The sequence below is a fragment of the Convolutriloba macropyga genome, unplaced genomic scaffold (assembly GCF_964194025.1).
Source record: "Convolutriloba macropyga unplaced genomic scaffold, txConMacr16.3 SCAFFOLD_547, whole genome shotgun sequence".
In the NCBI taxonomy this organism is placed as follows: domain Eukaryota; kingdom Metazoa; phylum Xenacoelomorpha; order Acoela; family Convolutidae; genus Convolutriloba; species Convolutriloba macropyga.
This window is the reverse complement of record NW_027452934.1, coordinates 74,112-95,000: the sequence shown is the minus strand read 5'-3', so window position 1 is coordinate 95,000 and position 20,889 is coordinate 74,112. Positions and strand designations below refer to the sequence as shown.

Sequence of the window (20,889 nt, the reverse complement as noted above, 5' to 3'; positions counted from 1 at the left end):
GTGTGTGTGTGTGCTGTTTTTGTGCGGCGTGTGTGTGGATTGTGTGTGTGTGTGTGTGTGTGTAGTTTGGGTGTGGTGTGTATAATGTGTGTGTGCGCCCGCGTGTGTGTGTGTGTGCGTGTGTGTGTGTGAGTCTGTGTGTGCGCGCGTGTTTGTATGTGCTGTTTTTTTGCGGCGTGTGTGGATTGTGTGTGTGTGTGTGTGAGTCTGTGTGTGTGTGTGCGTGCGTGCGTGTGGATTGCTTGTGCGTGTGTGTGTAGTTTGGGTGTGGTGTGTGTAATGTGTGTGTGCGCGTGCGCGCGCGTGTGTGTGTGCGTGCGTGTGTGTGTGTGAGTCTGTGTGTGCGTGTGTGTGTGTTTGCACGCGCGTGTGTGTGCGCGTGTGTGTGTGTGTGCGCGCGCGTGTGTGTGTGCTGTTTTTGTGCGGCGTGTGTGTGGATTGTGTGTGTGTGTAGTTTGGGTGTGGTGTGTGTAATGTGTGTGCGCGCGCGTATGTGTTTGTGTGTGTGTGTGTGTGAGTCTGTGTGTGTGTGCTCACGCGCGTTTGTGTGCTGTTTTTGTGCGGCGTGTGTGGATTGTCTGTGTGTGGTGTGTGTGTGTGTGTGTAGTTTGGGTGTGGTGTGTGAAAAGTGTGTGTGGTGTGTGTTTTTATGTGTGTGTGTTTTTGTGTGTGTGTTTGTGTGAGTGTGCGTGTGTGTGTGTGTGTACGTGTGTCTGTTTGTGTGTGTGTGTGTGTCTGTGTGTGTGCGTGTGTGTGAGTGTGTGTATTTGTGTGTGTGTGTGTGTGTGTGTGAGTGTGTTTCTGCTCCGCGACACTGATTTTAATATTTTTGACCATTTTTTTAATGGTATTAGTAGATTTTTGGTTCCTTTTTAATTAAGCTTTTGCTTATAGATGAAGGTCCTAATAATTGGAGATTCCAATCTGCGGGACTCAGAAATCTATCTAAAGAATGACGAGCTCTTGCAGCAATATAGGTAAAACAATTTTTTCATAATTCTGATTATAGTGTTTTTTATATCAGTTAACATCTTTTAATCAATTTTGATAGCCCAACATATAACAGTGAAGGTGGTCGTCGATGCGATCATTTGATTGGGCTCACAAAAATGGCTTCTGAATACAAGCATGTGTTTGTTATTGTTGGCGATAACGATGCGAAATCAAAGTCAATTTCATATATATGTCAAAAATTTATTGAGTTTCGCGATGCTGTATGGCCGACGGAGGTCAAGTTTGCGGGACATCTGCGACGGAAAGACCTCCTACCCCAATTGGTTTCGAAGAACAATATGTATCTACGCAATAAATTAGGTTGTCATTTGAAAGGCACCCGCATCATAAGGCGGGAAGACTTTAGTGACGCCTGTCGTTTTCATTTTGACAAGCATGGAGAGGGTTACCGCCATATGGTGGCACTTATTCTTTCGGTATTGAGAGAATTCGCAAAAGATAACTGATGGGATGCCTTTATACTTCCGTTGCCTTTATGATATACGTGACCTTAATATTGCCTTGTGTTCAGTTGCGTTGGCCCTTAATATTCGTGACCTTAATATTGCCTTATGTGTTCAGTTGCGTTAGCCCTTAATATCCGTGACCTTAATATTGTGTTCAGTTGGTTTAACTAATTGACTTCAGTTATTTCCCCAATCTGTTCTTTTCTACCCGACTCAGAATTGTTTTCAGCCATCAAGCTGTTTTCGCAATCAGCAGCCATCAATGTTCTACCAATGTTCTATATCAAAGTTCTATCAATGTTCTATATCAAAGTTCTATCAATGTTCTATGTCAAAGTTCAATCAATGTTCTATAAACGTTCTTAGTGTTTGTCGAACCACTGGTGCTGCTGTGTTATTTTGTTTCAGATTACTAAATGTGATACTCTCGTGAATTGACTATTATTTGTACGGCTCGAATTCGGCGACTGGAGCGACGTGTGACACGCTCGAATTCGATCCACCCCTTCAGTGGACCATCTTTTCCCACTTTTCCCGTGTGGGCGCGATTTTCCCAGGATTTGTGAAGTTGGCCACCTTTTTCACTGACCCTCCAGGTAGAGCTGCAAGCTATATTTACCAATTTAAAGCAAATTTGAAGTGCAATTCCAGCTAGAAGAACAGAGGAGAACAAAGAACAGAGAACAAAGAACAGAGAACTATGGAACCTATTTTTAATTCATGTCGTTTATAAATTCATGTCGTTTATAAATTCATGTCGTTTATAATTCCTTCATTTATAAATTCGATCCATTTATAAATTTATAAATCCTTCATTTATAAATTCGATCCATTATAAATTTATAAATCCTTTATAAATTCATATCTTTTCCCCTTCCTTTCCTTTTTACTTCAAAGGTGCAAATAGTGCAAAGAGATGATAGTGCGCATGGATTTAGTAATAAAAGAGATTCAATAAAAGAGTAGAGTAGAGTTTGTAGTAGAGCGAGAACAATTAGGGGCAATTATCTCGCGTTAGCAGATTGAGTTTGTTCACGCTCAAGTGGTTTGTAATTACGCCTGGCCAGATCAAAATCAGACTGGCGCCACTTATGTGCATCTTACGAGCAGTCTGTTGCAAGTACATGTACATGTAAGATACATTAGGCGAGAAAGAATGTGCATAAAATTTGCATGCATATGACTCATTAGGTTGATAAACTACAGCCTAACCATAACCAGAAGTGACATGTACATAGTAATGATCTTCAAAAAATGCATGATGCAAATTGTACTGATTCAGTACTGAATTCGACTCACAGTTAGGTACGGGTAACTCCTATCTTTCCTTGTTTTTGCGAAATCGAAATCGGTGTGGTAAACTGCCGCCAAATTGGATGTTTTTAAAAATAACTGCTTTTAAATGTCCGTTTTCCGCTAATTCGCATTAGAAGATACATGTTTGGGACACTTGATTACTTATTGTGTACCTAGTTTTCAGGTGCAACTCTTAATTTTTTAAAGCAGAGTTTACCTTATTTGAACTTAGTTTTAGTTGAGAATTTCAGCCTTAATGTCCATGGAAATTAATTTTGCTTAATCTAGCTTTCGTCTAATATCCTCAGCCCCCTAAAACAGCGGTATGAACAAAAGAAATCACTCTATTTTTAGTACACTCGTCAAACCTGTTCAGCGTTTAAACTACTGCAGTTTTTTTCACGATTCTTTTTTCCTGTTTTTAATTTTACTCCAACACTCGAGTCTTAAAAATTAGATCACCATAACTCCTTCACGAGTCGTAAAAACCAACAGAAAAGCAATGCTCACTTTTGGTTCCTAAGAACCTGTAGAACACCCACTCTTCTTTTCGAGTCATAAAAATAAGTCAATCAGGATCCAGCTAATTGCTACAGACTTTGTTTGAGATCAAATAAAAAATTAAAATATTGCAATTTGTAATTGGATATGTATGCGATAGTCTAACAATATAAGGTAAATAGGACAATAAACCATTGATAAAAGATTCTTATAAAATTTTTGGCATTAAATATCTGCTAAAATGTTATACTGCTGATGAGGGTTGTTGTATACACCTTTATTGGGGAGGGTCATAGTAATTGTCGAAAGACCATAATTGATTCGGATCACTATCCGAACACTCCATAACCTTCACAGACTGGTCTACCTTTGTCATACACTGGTTAGTAGGTCTGTGGATAATTTTGGAACTTTTTCCACTGTGATCCCACATCTGTTTATCTTTTCCATCACACATGGCCATTACTACAATTGAGTTAATTGTCATACTTTGTAAACATACAGTTGTGTGCATTCGGATCTCTCCTTTCTCAGAGAGAGACCCCGCCTGATTTCCGCCCATACCATGGCAACCGTACAACTTAATCGGCCCGTGCTTCTCGTTATACGTGTCCAAACAAAGTTTTTGGGAGTCCAGTTTCAAGCTTCCGGCTGCTTTGTCTTTGATAGTTGGGGGGTACATGTCTTTGACGACGTCTGTGATGAAGTATTTGAAGGGTTTGCAGTTAAGTCGTTTCTTGTTGGCCAGTTGTTCTGATATGTCTCCCATGTCCAGGGTTTTGGAATCGGGTGCCACTGCGTAGAAAAATTTCTTGTACTCATCCAACCACACCTCCGCTAAGCGTCTAAAATTATATTTTTGATATTTACGGACATCATATACGTGCACAGGCACACCATTTCACAGCAGAAGTTGTAGAACATAAAATTGAAATATATTGAAAAGCAATTTATGTATACGCTGAAGGAAATAATTTAAATTTTATTTTACTCGCCGATGTATGTTATTCTGCTTACCAGTCAGGTCCACATTATGGAATATATTTTGAAAACGATTCCTATAATTCATCCCTTTTACTTTGGGAAGGAAGTATATATGCTCAACTGGTTTTTTGATCATTCAATTTTAGCCAACCGACATATTCATCAATCTTTTTCTGATTTTCGTTTTTTGAGTTATAAAGGATGAAAGTTTTGTGTTACCATTTGATATTTGATGTAATATTGTCCATTTCTAGTGTCAATATTGCATTTTTATCGAGATTTTTTGTAGAAAATTTTTGTTTCCAATTATGTACGCAAACATTTGGAACAATTACGTGCTTGTTATCAGAAGTGCATCAATTAAAAGGCTCATTTTTATCTCATTATGTGGATTTTTACAATCAAAAGGATTACAATTGTATTGGGGCGCTATTTTATTGTTTTATGTCAATTATGGTACTTCTCTCAAGTCCTGTCACATTATTACAACAATTACATTATCACATTATCACAAAATAAACTGACGAATGTCGAAAAAACTTTTCTCGAAGAAGAGGCGAGGCAATTTAATTCAGGGGCTGTATTCTAGATAAATTTTTTTAATGGAAGCAAAAATAGCTGACCGCGCCGGATTTGAACCGTGGACATCCCAATCCCTCACCAGAAGCTCTGCCCACTCAGCTATCAGGCCCATTTCTTTGCTATTCTGCAAACATTTTTATTTGAGCAACAAGCTGTACTTCGGAGTGAGAGCAATAGAAATCACTCAAAAGGGAAGAAGGAAAGCGAGAAAAAGTCACAAAAGTCAAAGAATGTTCAAGAAGATAAACACGAAAACTGTCAAGCAAAAAATTTGCATAAAAATGACCAACACGTTTACAATAATCGCTACCAACTTGGTTCGAGAGCAATTAATTACGTTATTCTGGTCACTGGTAACTTTTTCGTTATATTTCATGAGTATCATTTCAAATCTCGTTAAGAGAAACTTACGGAGAAATTTTCAATGAATTGCTTATGGTTTTCAGTGCATTGACGTTTTTTATTGAGTTTCGTGTTATCGACTGTACTTGTTGTTAATTTATAGTTATAAACAAATTCTGATTAATGAGAGCTCTCATTGGTTTCCTATTAATGTCTCAATGAACGTAAAAAAATTCGTTCAGGTTAGAGCTAAAGATTGTTTTAGTTACATTGAATTAATTTATTTTCCAAAGTATTGATGTATTGTTAAGCATTCATTTTTGTTGTTCTCTTTGTCAATTGTTAACATAGGTTCATCATTAGGTCCATTCAATTTCTGCTAACAAAACAAAAGGAGAAGAATAACCTCGTTGTTGGTTTTATGTTTTAATTAAATTCTTATCAGATGGAAACCGTGTTTTCATATAAATTATTAAATTCTGATACTCTTAGCTTTCAAGATAGGTTTGAAATAGCAATTCTTTGATGAGAGCAGGTGATTTTCATTTGATCAAATGATTTTTATTGGTTTCAATGCTTTTTGTTTTCGTAAATTGTTTATAAACTTTTTGTTTCACCTGTATTTCTTTTTATTTTGTAGCCTTATGACGTATTAGTAGTTGTTAAATCATCTGGTATCAAAACAATTTAATGGACTGTTTCGAACTTTGCGCTTGGGATTGCTCTTTTCGTCGACTCAATTCGTAGTCTCATTAACGACAGGTCCATCTGCTCTCTAGTATAAGTGAACTTATATAGTTTATGTTTTACATAGTGCCATATGGAACTTGTTACTAGGTATTTTGTTTGAAATGAAAACAATGAGTTTTGGCATTAATCAAGATTTTCTGTTTATTTTACTGATTGTCAAGAAATTAACAGCAAGTTTTGCATGTTTGTAGAAGACACTCAATGTGTTTAGTTTAGTTTTTATCTGATGCTGCAATGACTATCACAGTGTTTTGAAAAAGATACTGATTTTTGCAGGATTTGAAATTTTTGTGTTGTTGCTTGTGTTGGCTCGTATTCTTAATAATGACAGGTCTTATCGGCCCTCTATTACGTGATGACACCAATCAATTTCTTTAGCAGCTTGCTTTCTAAATAATTTTGTTTACTCAAACATCAATTTTTTTCAAACTGCACTTAATTTTTTGAAAGTTTAAAGTTCTTCTTTATTCGGTATAAATGTGAGTCAAAAATGTGAATGAGCTGGGTGGGAAAATTGTGTGCAAACGAAAATTACCGAGCCTTCTTTTTTATATTAATAAATCCTGTTGTATGAAGTTGGTTGAAAAGCGCTGAAGTTATTTACTAAATGAGCTGAAAAGTTCAGAATTCAGTGCTAACAATTGCTCAAATACACAGGTGGTTTTTAAACTGCGCAAAAATCTGAGCGCATATCTTAATAAAGTTTCAGCAATTTCAGCATGTTACTCTAAGAATTTTGCGCAAATTTTTGTGAAAAGTTCGGAGCATGCAGAGCATTCCCCACAAAATTTCAGTGCATTACTTCCAAAAACAATGCTGTGAAACGGGTCGATAGCTCGATCCGAGTTGTTTTGTTTCAAACAAAAGCATAACGAGATTGTTTAGTGACTCTTATATAGTTGTAAAGCTATTTTAGACGTTCCCGTTTTGTGGACAATGTTTGAATGTTATTAGAGAAGAACCTAATGCAAATTGTGCTTAAGATAATCTTGACATAGCTTGACAAAAAGCTCTACTTGTTCAATATATACTTGGCTAGATATATGCTAACTTGAGGAGCACGTGAGAATGAGTTATAAGAGATGCCCAAGTTCGAGAGCTTAGACCAATAGGCTTGCAAGTAAGAGATTCTTGTTCGAATCCAGTAGTGGTCCAATTTCACAATAGTTTTGCCTGCTTAGACCCCCTAACAAAACATAACCGACTAAAGGTTGGAAGAATTGCTCGCAAACGACTAGTGGGAGCTCTAATCAATTGCAGCCTGCTTCAGTCGGGGGGGGGGGGAGTCTAAATGGGATGGGACTAAGAAAATAAATAGTGGGCTTCAAATAACCACATTAGAGGTTGACCACTATTAAGATTTAAAGTGAAAATGGCACCAGTTTTTTTCTCATTTTTCATTTGACTTTTAGTATTAAAATGCCCTCAATTGAGTTCAACTGCTTGAAATTGTGATTGAGAGAGAATTTTAGATCAAGCGAAACGAAAAATGTCAAGGGCGTAAAAGTCACTTGAAAAGTCAAAACCGTCAAACGAAAATTTGGCATAAAAAAGACACACACGTTTACAATAATTGCTATGAACTTAGTTCAAGAGCAATTAACAACTTATAGTTAAGCGATAGAACGGAACACACAAGACCATAAAATGTACATGCAACAGTGATATCCTGAGGCCATTCAAGCGTGCCTAAAGCTCGGTTTAAGAATGAGTTTTTCTCATGGAAAGAAGTCGGCCCGAATTTAACTAGGTTCCCCGACTATGTCATTGGAGTCCAGACTAAAGTAATCTTTGACCAGACAACAACCAGACCATTGTCAAGACTTTTGTGAGCTCAAACTGATTTCCAGATTTCCAGACACTGTAATTTTTGTCTAGCTGCAAACACACCGTTTGCGCTCAACTTAGCTGTCATTAGAGGTCACTTCCTTCTGGGACCTCGACCTGGATTCCGCAATTTTGATGAAAGATGTTTATTGCGACTCTACCCGATATTTTTATATTGTACACTTTGTTTCACTTCTGCGCGAGTTCGGTTTCTACTTTTGGAAGGGTCCTAGAAACTTGGAAGGGTCCTAGGTCCTAGAAACTTGGAAGGGTCCTAGAAGGGTTGTTACATCGGTCTTTTGTTTGAATTGAATTGCAGATTGCAAAATTTTTGCACCAGATTATTCAGGAAGTTTGTGTAAACCTGGCGTTGACTGTGAAGGCCCTGTCTGGGCCTGGCTTGTACCAGAGGTAGGGGTGTTTGCCTCTGTAGATATGACCCACGTGGCTACATGGTATGTACTCCACCTGGCCACCACACAACCATGTCTTGAAGGACAGCTCCAGGTTCTCCCCTCCCCACAGCTCCATTCCGTCATCATACCTGATCAAAACACATCACAGTCACATCATTTTTTTTCTATAAAAAAGTTACATCAAAGTTCACAAGTCAAGCTGTTTGACAAAAATTACTCTTGATCCGATCTTCGAGACCATAAATTGGTACGATAATTCTCTTCTTTTTGTTATTATCATTTGTCTCATTGTGATCATAGCCTCGTTCAATTCCAGTTATTATCAGGCTTAAGCTAGTTTTTTAAGTCAGTATTTTAATTAAAGTGTAATTTTAAAGTTTTTCGCCCAAATGTACTAGATTTCTTGGATTTCATATACAATTTTTATACGGTTTTCATATTTGAACCCTTCCAATGAACCTTGAAAATATTTTTTATTGTTTCATGAGGTGTTGTGTGAAAAAAATGCGATAACTGTTTCTGCGATATCCAGTTTATACTACGGTGGCAGAGTGGCTGGAAGAGGGGTGGGTGGGGTTTATGGACAAACGATTTTGTGGGTCTCTTTAAAAGGGTTCAGAATGATATGCATCAAGCTGCGCAAGTATGGAATTGAATAAACCTACCTGCCCAGGTACTCCCACCAGTTCCGCATGAGTCCGAACAATCCCCCCGCAAGAGTTGGGCTGCGGATGCGGTCAATTGGAGTGTGGCGCAACTTCTGGTCGTGTTCTGGAATGGCTCGCCAGAAGAAGAGCATTGTCCACTCAAACGTACCCTGGGAAGCCAGAGAACGCTGGCTGGACTCCAACGCCAACGTATTCTGGTCGATACCTATGAAGCGAAAAAGGAATTTTGTACGAAATGACAGAGTTCCCAATTAACTTATCAAGTATAGCTCATTCCTCTATATTCTTAGGGAACCAGAGAGCAGATAAACTCAAGAAAACAACAAGTCAAACACTTGAAACACAATCGGTTAACATCTGAGCTTTTCAACAGCGCTATCTTGACATCGGTGCAAGCAATAATAGTCGACAAAACATTTCTGGCGGGAGTATAACAATAGAAGAAAAGAACACTCTGATCACTAAAATTCTTAGGCAAAATAATCAAACATTGAAGCATTGCTGCCAGAAAGGATCAGACAATTAAACTGGCATATAGAGCAATTATATTTAAAGGTGTTTGTTTCTACAGTAAAAAAAATTAACGCGCGCATACACTAACAACGTGTAATAGTACTTCTAAAAAAATTGGCCTCTATTTAGGCCTGGATCAGCTCGAGTTGAATCGTGGCGACAAATACACGTTCTTTCACGATATTAATTAATATTTCTTGATCTGCTTGATGTTTGCAATTGACAGTTGCAGTGCAGAAACATTCCACCAAGTAAAAATTGATCTCCAAAGAAGCCACTACAACACCAGAAATTGCCGCGGTTTTTCAAAAAAGGATAGCAGACTTTGAGCACCTGTAAAAGCAAATTGTTGATTTTCTTACTTTTAAATGATTTCTTTTCTACTTTTTAAGAATAAATAAATATTCTTTAGGATGAAGAACAGTTTAATCTCTCATAATTCCCGGCTAATAGGAAAACAGGAAATCACCTCGCTATGATCTTGAACGCGTGATGTGCATCCTAAATGCCCAAAACTGAGCTAAAAAAAAGTGGGAGCTTCCTTGCAATTGAAATGGGATGGAATGGACTTATAGAAACCTATAACGTTGCAGACAACGGCTTATTTTTTTTCTTCTAATTTTCAACAATTTCTTGTCTAAACTAGAGAAAAAACTCTACGGCAGTTATCCAATAGATTTTGTAACTTAAATTTTTTTTCCGTTTTAACAAGAACTTTAAACCGCAATAGAAAGGGAACTTGGTTACACTTCAACCCATGTTATCGCAAACAAACACCTCGAATACCAAATCAATTGGTAATTGGTAAAAGTGTGTTATTTTCCTTATTTTGCATGTATTTAATCTTGCCGCTCCCGATAACTGGAAATTGAAACTTGTGGCACAAACAAGTCTTAGTAATATGTCTTTGCCTTTGATTTGTCAGATCGTATATCAAAATAGAGGGGCATACACGAAAAATACCGAATTGGTTGATCTGTAACTGACCGCGCTTTTTCGTTATCTTGCCTCAAGATTACCATAAAATTGCAAATAATTCTGCGCAACCTATTTGATCGGCAATAGCATGCAAGGTTTTTGATATGACGTCTTTTTTAATAGACGGAGTCATTTGGAAAAGTATGATTAACCAAAATTGTAAGCACGAAATCACAGACAAACACAAACACAATTACACACACACAAAGAGACACAAGCACACGCACACACGCACCCACACTTACACAAACACTGAAAAAAAACACAATTACTCAGAAAAATACGAACAAGCGCATGTGAACAAAGACGGAAAGACAAAAAAGCAGTTACACAGACCAAGAATACCTAACCCCACAAAAACGCATTTATACGCATATAAAGACACACGCTCACTCGCACACAAACGGGAAAACTCGGCTTCAGTGATCTGTTTGATTCAAGCTCTTTCTTAACGCAGTAAGAGTTTCCATTTTCATTGTTTTAGAACACCAAAGCGGACTAATTCAAGATTTTCTCAATTGCCTATCCAATAAAAAAGCTTTAGTAATTAGTACAATATACAGTTGTTAATCTGCTTTCTTTTGACAGTTGTTATTAATGGTTCAAAGTAGACGTCTCAGACGCAGTGATCATATATGGTTAACTCACATATCAAAAGTAACCGATTAATTTAAGACAAATGGATTACAACTTTTCCGCCTAATAATACTCTAAAAGACATATCAAAAACCGTTCTAAACATCGCCGACTATTTTCGAGCGAATTGTTCTCAAACAACCAGCTAGTGGTTGGGTTTGGTGTTAGCCAGCTGGGGCTAGGGATTCTCCCATTAAGCGGATAAGCTTTGGGTGGGGGGGGGGGGGGTAAACCGAAGTGAAGTAGGGCTGGGAGGGCTTGACGAGAGAAGTTCAAATCGCAGGTGGAGAAAGGTAGGCGGAGGCGACTGAATTGAAGGAAGGGGGTAGACTGCGGGGCGTCAAACTTTTTTAAGATTAGGAACCGCCGTTCACTCCCTAAAATTGTGTCTTCAGAACAGTTTCGGTGAGTGGTATACATGAATACTTGCGAGGCGTAGGGTCTAAGAGAGCTGTTCAGCCGGTTAATGACCTCCGGGCTGCACCTGTTTATTCCATTTTTAAGGACAAAAAGTTAAAAGGGTCAGACAAAGTAATGGTTAAGCAAATAATTGCATAAAAAGAAACCACAGGACTAATATAAATAATACAAACTTCGTTTGCGAGCAATTAAAAAAAAGGAATTGCCAATATTACTTGCGCTCAACCGAACCATAAGGCTTCGAATTGTACAATTGTTTTTTGTCTTGGTGCCCACTGTTTGTATGTATATATATCTTTTGTTTGTAAGTATATAAGTTGCGTCGTGAACTAAGTGCGGTTATGTGGATCTGTAGAAGTCACTTTAAAACTCATAAATTACGTAAGCTACAACTAGCCGATCTCTCCACTTTATTGATAGCCTTTTTTCGAGTCAGGGGTAAATTTTAACTTTAATTACACTCGAGTATCGCAGTTAAAGTATAGAAAAACCAAAAGTATAGAGCTCAAACAAAAGTCATTTGATGACACCAAAAAGTTTTTGTAGATCTGAGAAATAATCGAGTAATTCTGTTCAAAAATAAAATAATTTGAGGCAAAATCGAGTCAAATTTTTTCATAAAGACGCTTCATGTGATATCACGGGTTCATCCCCGGTTCATACGAGCACTCTATGAATCCCGGTTCTTACTTACGAGACAACTGCAGTTTGTCAACTCACGCCATCGGGAGCAACTTTTAGTTTGTTGCTCCGTTTGAAAATGTATCTTGAAAACTGTTTATTCTGTGGCTTTTGTTTCCAGCACAATAAAGAGGTGAAAAAATAACCAAACTTCAGTCTAGATTAAACGGAAAACAATACATTTTTTTCATGTCGTCGACAATAAATTTGAGTAAATTGTCTTTAGTCGAGCCAAATTCGAAAACAAATTGTTAGATCCAGCCAAAGTCGGGGACAAGTAATAAAGTTGAGCAAAATTCTTTACATAACAAATATCCATAGAGAACGGTCGCTACATAGATAATATCGGTCTAGGATGGTCTTTCGATAACTCGATGACTCAACTTGTGCATACTTATGTTCCGGACTGGTGTCTGCGGATTCAACGTCATCATACAAAACTGGCGTGCTTTATTGCCTAGAGCTGTCGAGTAACACAATATGAGAACCCATTAAACTTGTGGCGGTCGGGGGTACAAAAAGCCCCCAATATTTTTTCTGTTAAACCCCAGTTCATACCTGGTATAACTGGCTGAACAACCGTCTTCGGGTTGTCCCTGAGTGCAGCTAGGAGAGGAGGCAACCAGCCCTCTGTGCATTCACAGTGTGAGTCCAGGAAGATCAGGGCATCTCCAGTCGCGTGTTTGCTTCCAAAGTTCTTCGCCCTGATTAGCCCGTGTCTGGATGGAGTGCGGACCACTTTCACTTTTCCCTCAAAATGTGAGTTTACGTAATCGTCCAGGGGTCCTTAAATCAATATAGTAATAGTTGAAATCAAAAATGTTTAATTTATTTCACTCAAATATTATCTTAGGAAAAAGAAAAGCGACATAACGGTAACAAAATATTTACGCTTGTTTGATGGCTGTAAACTGCTATTAGGTTTGATGTTCGTTCATCCAAAAGATTTCAAAACTCTTGTTGTGACAAAATGAGATTTTCTAATCTGGGGTACTTTTGAAGCCTGAACTGCTGTCCTGTGAGTTCTGTTAATATCTTGCACTAAAAGTGATGCATTTTTTACAATCGTTATCTGGCAAAAAATATGAATGTCGAAATATTTACCTTATCAAATCGAGAATATGTCAAAATAATCTCGATGTGATAAAAATGACACTCATCAGTAGTGATTTTGAAGTGCTGGACCGATTAGTAATCACATATTTGCTTGAGCGTGATTTTTATCATATACATAATTTTAATTCCGTCGTTAAAATTTTGCTCCGTCAGAGACAAGGAAAAGATTGTTTTTGAATGGCATGTTTAGGAATCGGTCGTTTACAAGCAGTACTTAAAATGCCGGTTTGTTTAATTGTGCGCGCGTCCGTATTAAAATGTTTTTGTAAACAACTTGTAGTGCTAATAATAATAATAAATTCATTTTCAGGTTGGTTCAATGAATTTTGAAAGAATATGACAATCATTTATTAAGTCCTCAGCGCCAAATCTAAGCAAGCACAAAAAGGCAATACAGCCTGATTTTTTGTGGTGCTAATAATCTAACTTAACAAAAAACAAAAAAATTAACGGATTTAACATTCAAGTTGAAATTTTACGTTAAAACTATCAACGTTAGTAGCATTTTTGTCGAGAGCATTCCAATGTCATTTTTACTTTTATTTCAATGGGCGCTCTGAGAATTTTATTTGCGTTAATTTCCTGATATATGACAACAGTACTTACAAAAAAATCTAGATAGAAAATTGCAAAATTGCCAGTTTTCCATAAGCAGTACTGAGTCGAGCGTGGAATCTGTTCCACTCATTCGAGAATCAACGAAAATTTCCAGAGGAACTATTTTCTTTTTTTTAATGAAAAAACGATCGATTTGAACAAATTTCAAGTAATACTCAACTCAGTATTGATTTCTTGTGACATCCGGATTACCTCCCTAATTCCCTTTAAATTTTTTGGCAATACAAACAACGAAAAATGTTGATCAATTTGCCTCGAATTGATAAAAATTTAAAAAAAAAAACTAGCAGGTCCGTAAAGGCTATCGGAAGGCATCTTATCTTGAAACTTTAACAATCGATAGTCTCATTGAAAACTTATTCGTGATAACTGGTGTACATGCATTCTTTGGTGAATTCAATGAATTTTTCTGCAAACTACTTTGGACGTCAAAAAAATGGAGCGCCAAATATGTGAAAGACAAGTTTTAAGCGAATTAAGTGTAAAAAACGTTCTCACAGAGCATTAAAAATTCAAAACCGATAGGATGAGGTATAAAGAGGGAGAGAAAGAGAGAAATCGGTTGCAGCAGCAATATACAATGAGTCGCAGAGCAAATAGATTTAAAAAAACGAAAAACCCAAAAAAACAGAGAAAAAAGAAGGTTGAACGCAGAGAAGGAAAACAGAAAAAATGAGTCAGGGAGAAAACCAACGCCAACAAAAAGCGAGAAAAGGGGAGTTAAAGACAAAAAGAGAAGAAAACTCGAAAATGATGAGAGAGGAAAAAACAGAAAGAATACAATACAACAGAAACCACAAGAACATCAGGAACCAATCGTAAGAAAAACAATTGGAAACAAAAAAATGAATCAAAAACAGACAAAAGAACAAAAGAAAAAATGAAAAATACAAAACAAACAAAAAAAACAACCAAGAAAAGAAAAAGAAAGAGTGAGAGAAAGGAGGAAAAAGGAAAGTGAGCATGAGAAAAAAGAAGAAAAACAGAAAAAAACAAAAGCGATAGAATGAAAGAAAATGGAACAGCAAAAGGAAAGAAACCCAAATCATGAGAGAGAAAGTACGAGAACAGCGAGATAGTGACCAAGCAAAACAAAAGCAAAAATTTGAATGCAAAATAAAAAATACAGTTCGATAAACACTTGAAGTGCAGAAATAGAAGATCGCACAACAGAAATAAGAAAGATAGAGAAAGAAAAAGAAGGGAGGGAGAGATACAACAGTTCAAAGGAGATGAGAAAACAGGTCCTGGGTGAGACGATGAACTGTAGTTCTCATAAAAAGGATGAATATGCTAATGAGATCACGTTGGACGTGCCCAAAACGAGAAATGTGCCGATAAAAAGGAATCGTTGTCGAGCCTTTGCGAATGCTTTTACGAAGTCAACACGCATAGAACTGAGTTAAAGAGCTGACTATTGCCACCAACAAAACTTTCCTTGAAAAAATAAAAGAAGGAAATGATATACCTATCATGTTTTGTAAGCAATAATTTAATAGTAACTGCCCCTAATATGAAAAAGTCCTCAACTGTGCGCTAAAAATTTTTTTATTTATTTCAAGACCCCAGTTTTGTCATATATAATTTTTTGGCACCTAAATTAGGTTATATCATTGTCACCTTTTGGGTCTTTTAAACTTCACAAATTTTGTTCGCTGAAATTCTTCTGTATCAAAAAAGGTTTCGTACAGTGAAACTGTGGCAAAACAAATTTCTATCCTCCACCTTTTAATCCTTGACGTTTTCGGTGAGCGACTTTTCCTTCACAAATATTCAAGACAGCCTTTTTCATCAATAATTTTTTGACAATGAACTACTAAAAACAATTGTTTTTTTTCGGTAAAAACTATTTGTCTTGACACAATTTCGATCATTTACATTTTCAGTATCAGAAGCTTTTCGGCCACAGACCGTTCTCTGAAGAAGTTTTTGGTCACAGACCTGTTTCTGAACAACTAATCAGCCAATGATTTTTTCGACACTATTGTTCTTGTTTACTGAAACGCCGATTATTGTCTTCTTCTTCAACAAAAAAACTTCGGCAACAGGCTTTTTCGCAAAGCTTTTTTCGGTAGATGACACGACTTCTTAGCAATATTTTGGGTCACTGACCTTTTGGCAACACTTTTCGGTTAATGACCTTTTTTAGCAACATTTTTCGGTCAATGACCTTTTAGAAACATTAATTGATTAATGACCTTAAAGCACAATTTTTCGGTCGTTAACCCCAATTAGGCAACCGCTTAACCGTGCTCTTCGGTAGTACTGTTACAACATGCCGATCAGTAATGCCTCTAAAACATGCCGCCTTATGTGTTCACGCGATTAATATATAGAAGATGGAGACTATAATGCGTCAAAAAAAACCCAATTACTGTTAATGTATTCATATATAATTCCGTTTGAGAATTTACTTTGGTTAACGAGTGTATCTACACACGATCGGAAACTAATGTCTATGAGAAATAGCTCTTTGTGAGAAGGCATTAGACGACATTCAGGTTTGTTTGATTCGAAACAATGATTACGTTATATGAACAAGTTAAACAAAAGAGAGTGATCTGATCGTCTTTGAGACAAAAGGAATGGCGTGTTTTAAGAAGTAGTTTCAGAAAGACAACAGTAAATGCTTATCCCAGAAGAGAAAATTCACCAATCTGTATAAAACATAGCCCGCAGATCGCTAGAAATAGAAATGATAGACCTCCTTGATCTTCATTGGAATTTAAAAAAAATTAAGAATAAAGACAGATAAATTGAGCACCTGTATTTTCCCAGGATTCTAGGCGTTATTTTCTAAGTGTACAGAAAAGACAAAAGAAAATTTGCGACTAAGCAAATTTTGATTAATTTCAGACAAAATCAATTTAAAAAATCCGACTCAGATAAAGAACTTTTGGCTTCTCCCAAAACATGTGAACTCGTTTTCAGTTTCAACCCCACTATATTGCAGGAAGAGTTAAAAGCTAAACAGTGTTTTTAAATCAGTGAAATTTGGACGAGTGAAACATCCATTAAACTTATTTGTGAGTAGTAACATCAGAAAACCCGTCAAGCGTAGCATATTTAAAACATTCGATTCGCTTTGTTGCTGTTTTGTTCACAATTTTTGTATTTTTTGAACTGCTTGATCCGACTTTTGGGTGGAACATAACGCTATTTTTTTCAAATTCTCCAATTCTTATTGTAAAATTGCAACAAATGTGCTTCTGTAGCTCGTTCTGCTGACATTCACAGGAAAAATTTCGGTAAATTTGGTGTTCTCAAAATAAAATCTTGCTTGTTTTTCGGTAATTAAGATCGATTGTTATCCAATAAGTATCCCAGTTTTCCATTTTGAGATATATTCATCAAAATATATATTAAGCTCAGATTTAGACCAAAGCTGTCCTTTAAAGTCTGTAAAAAATTGTTTTCATGCCAATCAAAATTGCTTTGTGTTTATTCAGGAATTAAATTAATGGGAGATCCCAGTTACGTTCTATGAAATCCAATGGTTCCGAAAAAGTGTTTTTAATGCTAAGAAATTCTTGACGTTTGCCTGCGTTTTAGTTCTTTTTGTAGTCGTATAACTTCGTTCAATTAGTCAAAAATACTGCTGATTGTCAAAAAAGTAGAGGCAAAATTTTCTAATGCTATCAAATGATACTTAATGGCTCCTAAGTTGCTGAATCTTTTTTCTATTTGAAATTATAATGAGTTTTCGAATTATGTCACCTTTTTAACCCTAATTCTAAAAACTTGTTACTTGGTCTCTGTAATGACAGGTCTTTTCTTTCTAGCAAAACAAAAACAAATACTTATTTTTTATATTTTACCAAATGGTTTATGACTTTGATACAAAATTTTTTTCACAATACTCGAGTGCCATTTTCTTACTGATTTTCTCTACAATGGCTTGTGCTGTGTAACTGAAGAATGCATAACGTACTGGGGGGGGGGGACAGAAAAGATGAAAGCTTTATATTGAATTATAAATCTATTAACAATCTAAATTGATTTCACTTTTGTTTTAGATTTTATTTACTATTTTTGGTTGATAGCTAATGGTTTTAATTATTTTGCACTAATTGTTGTCAAAAGTTTCAATTCAGTTTTGAACTGTGAACTATTTGTTTTTTTTTTCAATTTTTAACTTAGTATCATTCATGGCAGGTGTCAAATGCTTTTTGTGGAACAGAAAGTAAATTTTACTGGATTTGTGTTTCAACCAATGCTTTCATGACTTTGACAATAATGATTAATGACACCAAATTTGTGTTTTTGTAGGTTTTTACTTTTGACACTGTTCAAATTTTGTTTTTCCACGTTGCCTTTGAAAGGAGGTCCGTGTAATTTACAAACATATAAGCCATTTTAAGTTAATATCTTTTGGTTTTAATATCTCCAAAACTGTTTTTTCATACCCTACTGGTGACATTTTGAGTTTTACCTGTATTGCTTATTATATTAGTATTTTTATGACTCATTCTGACTAATGAGAGCCATTGGCTTCCCGAGGGGTTAAGTTTGAATTAATGTAGTTTTTAAAAATGAAGGTTCATGATTGCCAGGACTTTGTAATTTTTTGGTTTACACAAACTCAATTGATTAAACTTTGCCACGTTTTTTTTGTCGACTTGTTACCTAGTTTCATTTAGGACAGATCCCATTCTTTTTTTGCTAAGATAGCCGTTGAGGTTTTGTTGCAATTCCCTTTTTTCTTGTTCCAATTTTTCTAGCTAGCAAAACACCCCTAGAATTTTTTCTCTGCATAAGCATAGCGTTTTTGGAATTTTTGAGCTATAATTTTTCTTTAAACCTCAAAGTACGGTTCAATTTTGATTGACCCATCTTAGATACAAATATTTAAGACCAAGTATGGTTCCAGGTGTAGCATTGTACCATGGTATCCAAATACCGGCAATTGTAGAGTATATGGTATCTAAGGTCACCAATAATGGTACATCAATGGTATCAATGATGGCCATAAATGGAACCATAGTGCTATTAGTGTCAAACCTTTTAAGTGTTCTCTGTCGCTGAAGTCGTCCACGAGTACAATTTCTTTAAGCAGGTGGGGTGGAGACCGGTTGTAACAGCTGGTGGCTGTCCTCAAAACAGTGTAGAACTCCTCATTATGGAAGATGACGATGATACTAGTAACAGGAAGTGAACTGACATTGTAGTCCATATCCAGGCACATTGAATGGCGAAAATCGGGCAGTGTTCTATCTAATGGAATTTTCTCAGAGGCTACCATGTTAAACTCGTTCAGACTCCACAACTCTTTTGCCTTCGCTTGCTCTTCGGCTGTTAAATGCACTGGCTTTCCCATATCGCCAGGGCGGTTTTTGTTTTTCGCAGTCCAGGCGCCCAGTAGTTTGTTTTCCTTGGGTGATTGCGGAGGCTCGTGCTCCGGAGTTGAAGGCAATGGGGGTTTGTTTTCCCAACTTCGGGCATTGCGTTGAAGCAAGGCATCGAAAACACGTTGGCTGCAAAATTTAATAAGTAGAACAAGAAATAAAAACAGAATTATAGAAGCGATCAATATTCTGACCTTCTTAAGCTGAATTGTGTTCATTATTCGCGCATTATTCTGCAAATAGAACACAAATTCAATAATGAAAGCTTTCGTTATCCACAATGAAACGAGTACAAATGACACTAAATTGTACTATACAACATCGAGCAAATATATACCAAAACGTACGTTGCAATGAAAATACAGTTTTATACGTTTTTCCTAGCGTACCTCTAAAACGGCAGAAAAACAGCCAATTGAAATCTTTTAAACTATGAGGCAGCTTTTCCTTCGTTTTTTCCTTGCCATGTACCGCTCAGAGCAAGCAATGTAGACACAAGTGTTCGTCTAAAACCATAAAGCTGTAATATTTAACCATAAGCAGTAAACTGAGCAAAAAACTGAAACGTGGTTAAGAGGCGTATGCGTATTTTATTACTAATTTTTGTTGCATTGCCGTGCGATAAAGCGATAATAATTGCAGCTGTACGTTAATAACTAAAATTAATTATAAACGCATTTGAACAACACTTGTATTATACAGCCAGTTGAGTGTGTCATGTCATGACAGAGCCATAATGATTATTTGGTTTTAGTTGACTAAATTCGGGGAAGAACAATATCAATGAACAAAACAATTTTTCAGATAAAAGGATACCTGCAAAGCAACATTTGTCAACTTCAAAAAAAGTGTATCACGCGGCATGGCTCCAAAAACGTAAAAATTTTTAACTAGCGCTCTTTGAGTGCTCTAGAGTACCGCATTTTGACATTTTCTGTTAATATTGAATTAAAACCAGGCTTGTAGACTTAATTAAAGCATTAGTAAAGAGTATGGAAAATTAGTAGTCTAATTTGATTAATTTTCAAGCTCACCTGATTTTAGAGTCCGATTGGAGTCAGTTCTGATCTGTCATTGAGAATCTGATTTATCAGATAGGTGCTGTTTTATTGGATATAGGGTTCTTTCCCATTATAACCCCCCAGCTTAGTAGTCATATAACCTATAGCCCCCCCGTCATGGTAATTATACCATAATGGTGAGAGGGGGGCTATATTGAGGGGGGGGGGGGGGGGGGGGTGGGGTGCTATAAGGGGAAAGACCAATCAATCAAGCAATAAAAAAAGTGTTCTCACTGATTTAGGTTCTATTCTGTTTGGCCTCTCGCCCAACGTAGTGGGCATCTAACTTTTACGCCCCCCCCCCCCGCGCGCATGGGCTAAATTTGTACACAATAGCGTGCTGTGTAACAACACATAAATTGTAGAGGGGAACAAAAAAACACTGGAGTGCCGACACAGAATAGATCCCTAATTTAGACCACACATTGAAACAGAGCGATTTATCGAGTAGTAATTTTTCAAGCATTTTTGAGGAAAACAAACAAACAAAACATTTCATCAAAAACAACTTTTTTGAGCAAATACGTCAAGAAAGAATTTCATTTTCATCACAGGGGAAAAACCACGTTGTGAGCACCAATTTTTGAACTGGAATCAGCAGGAACCTTTTTACCAGAACAAATATGAAGCAATTGTATGTCTGTTATCATAAAAACTTAGTTCATGAATAATAAGATGAATAAATAGTTCATTGC

General features: G+C 36.6%; 1 protein-coding gene across 1 annotated transcript; it reads right to left on the bottom strand.

Annotated features, from left to right (window-relative positions):
* Positions 1–3,370: 3,370 nt before the first annotated feature.
* On the bottom strand, positions 3,371–19,921 carry LOC142357906 (polypeptide N-acetylgalactosaminyltransferase 5-like). The gene is made up of 5 exons (XM_075409398.1): positions 18,790–19,921; positions 12,613–12,840; positions 8,824–9,031; positions 8,107–8,286; positions 3,371–4,102 (listed from the first exon to the last, which is right to left on the bottom strand). Exons 1-5 carry the CDS (start codon positions 19,349–19,351, stop codon positions 3,535–3,537), a joined length of 1,746 nt encoding a protein of 581 aa, XP_075265513.1. The 5' UTR covers positions 19,352–19,921; the 3' UTR covers positions 3,371–3,534.
* Between the last annotated feature and the right edge of the window lie 968 nt (positions 19,922–20,889).

Bases quoted from the DNA above. Each gene is read 5' to 3' on its own strand.
- LOC142357906 (XM_075409398.1), bottom strand. From the start codon at position 19,351: ATGAACACAATTCAGCTTAAGAAGGTCAGAATATTGATCGCTTCTATA. The intron at 9,032-12,612 runs GTATGAACTGGG...TTCGCTTCATAG, and splicing joins TGTTCAGCCAGTTATACCAG to GTATCGACCAGAATACGTTG. The intron at 8,287-8,823 runs GTAGGTTTATTC...TGTTTTGATCAG, and splicing joins TGGTGGGAGTACCTGGGCAG to GTATGATGACGGAATGGAGC.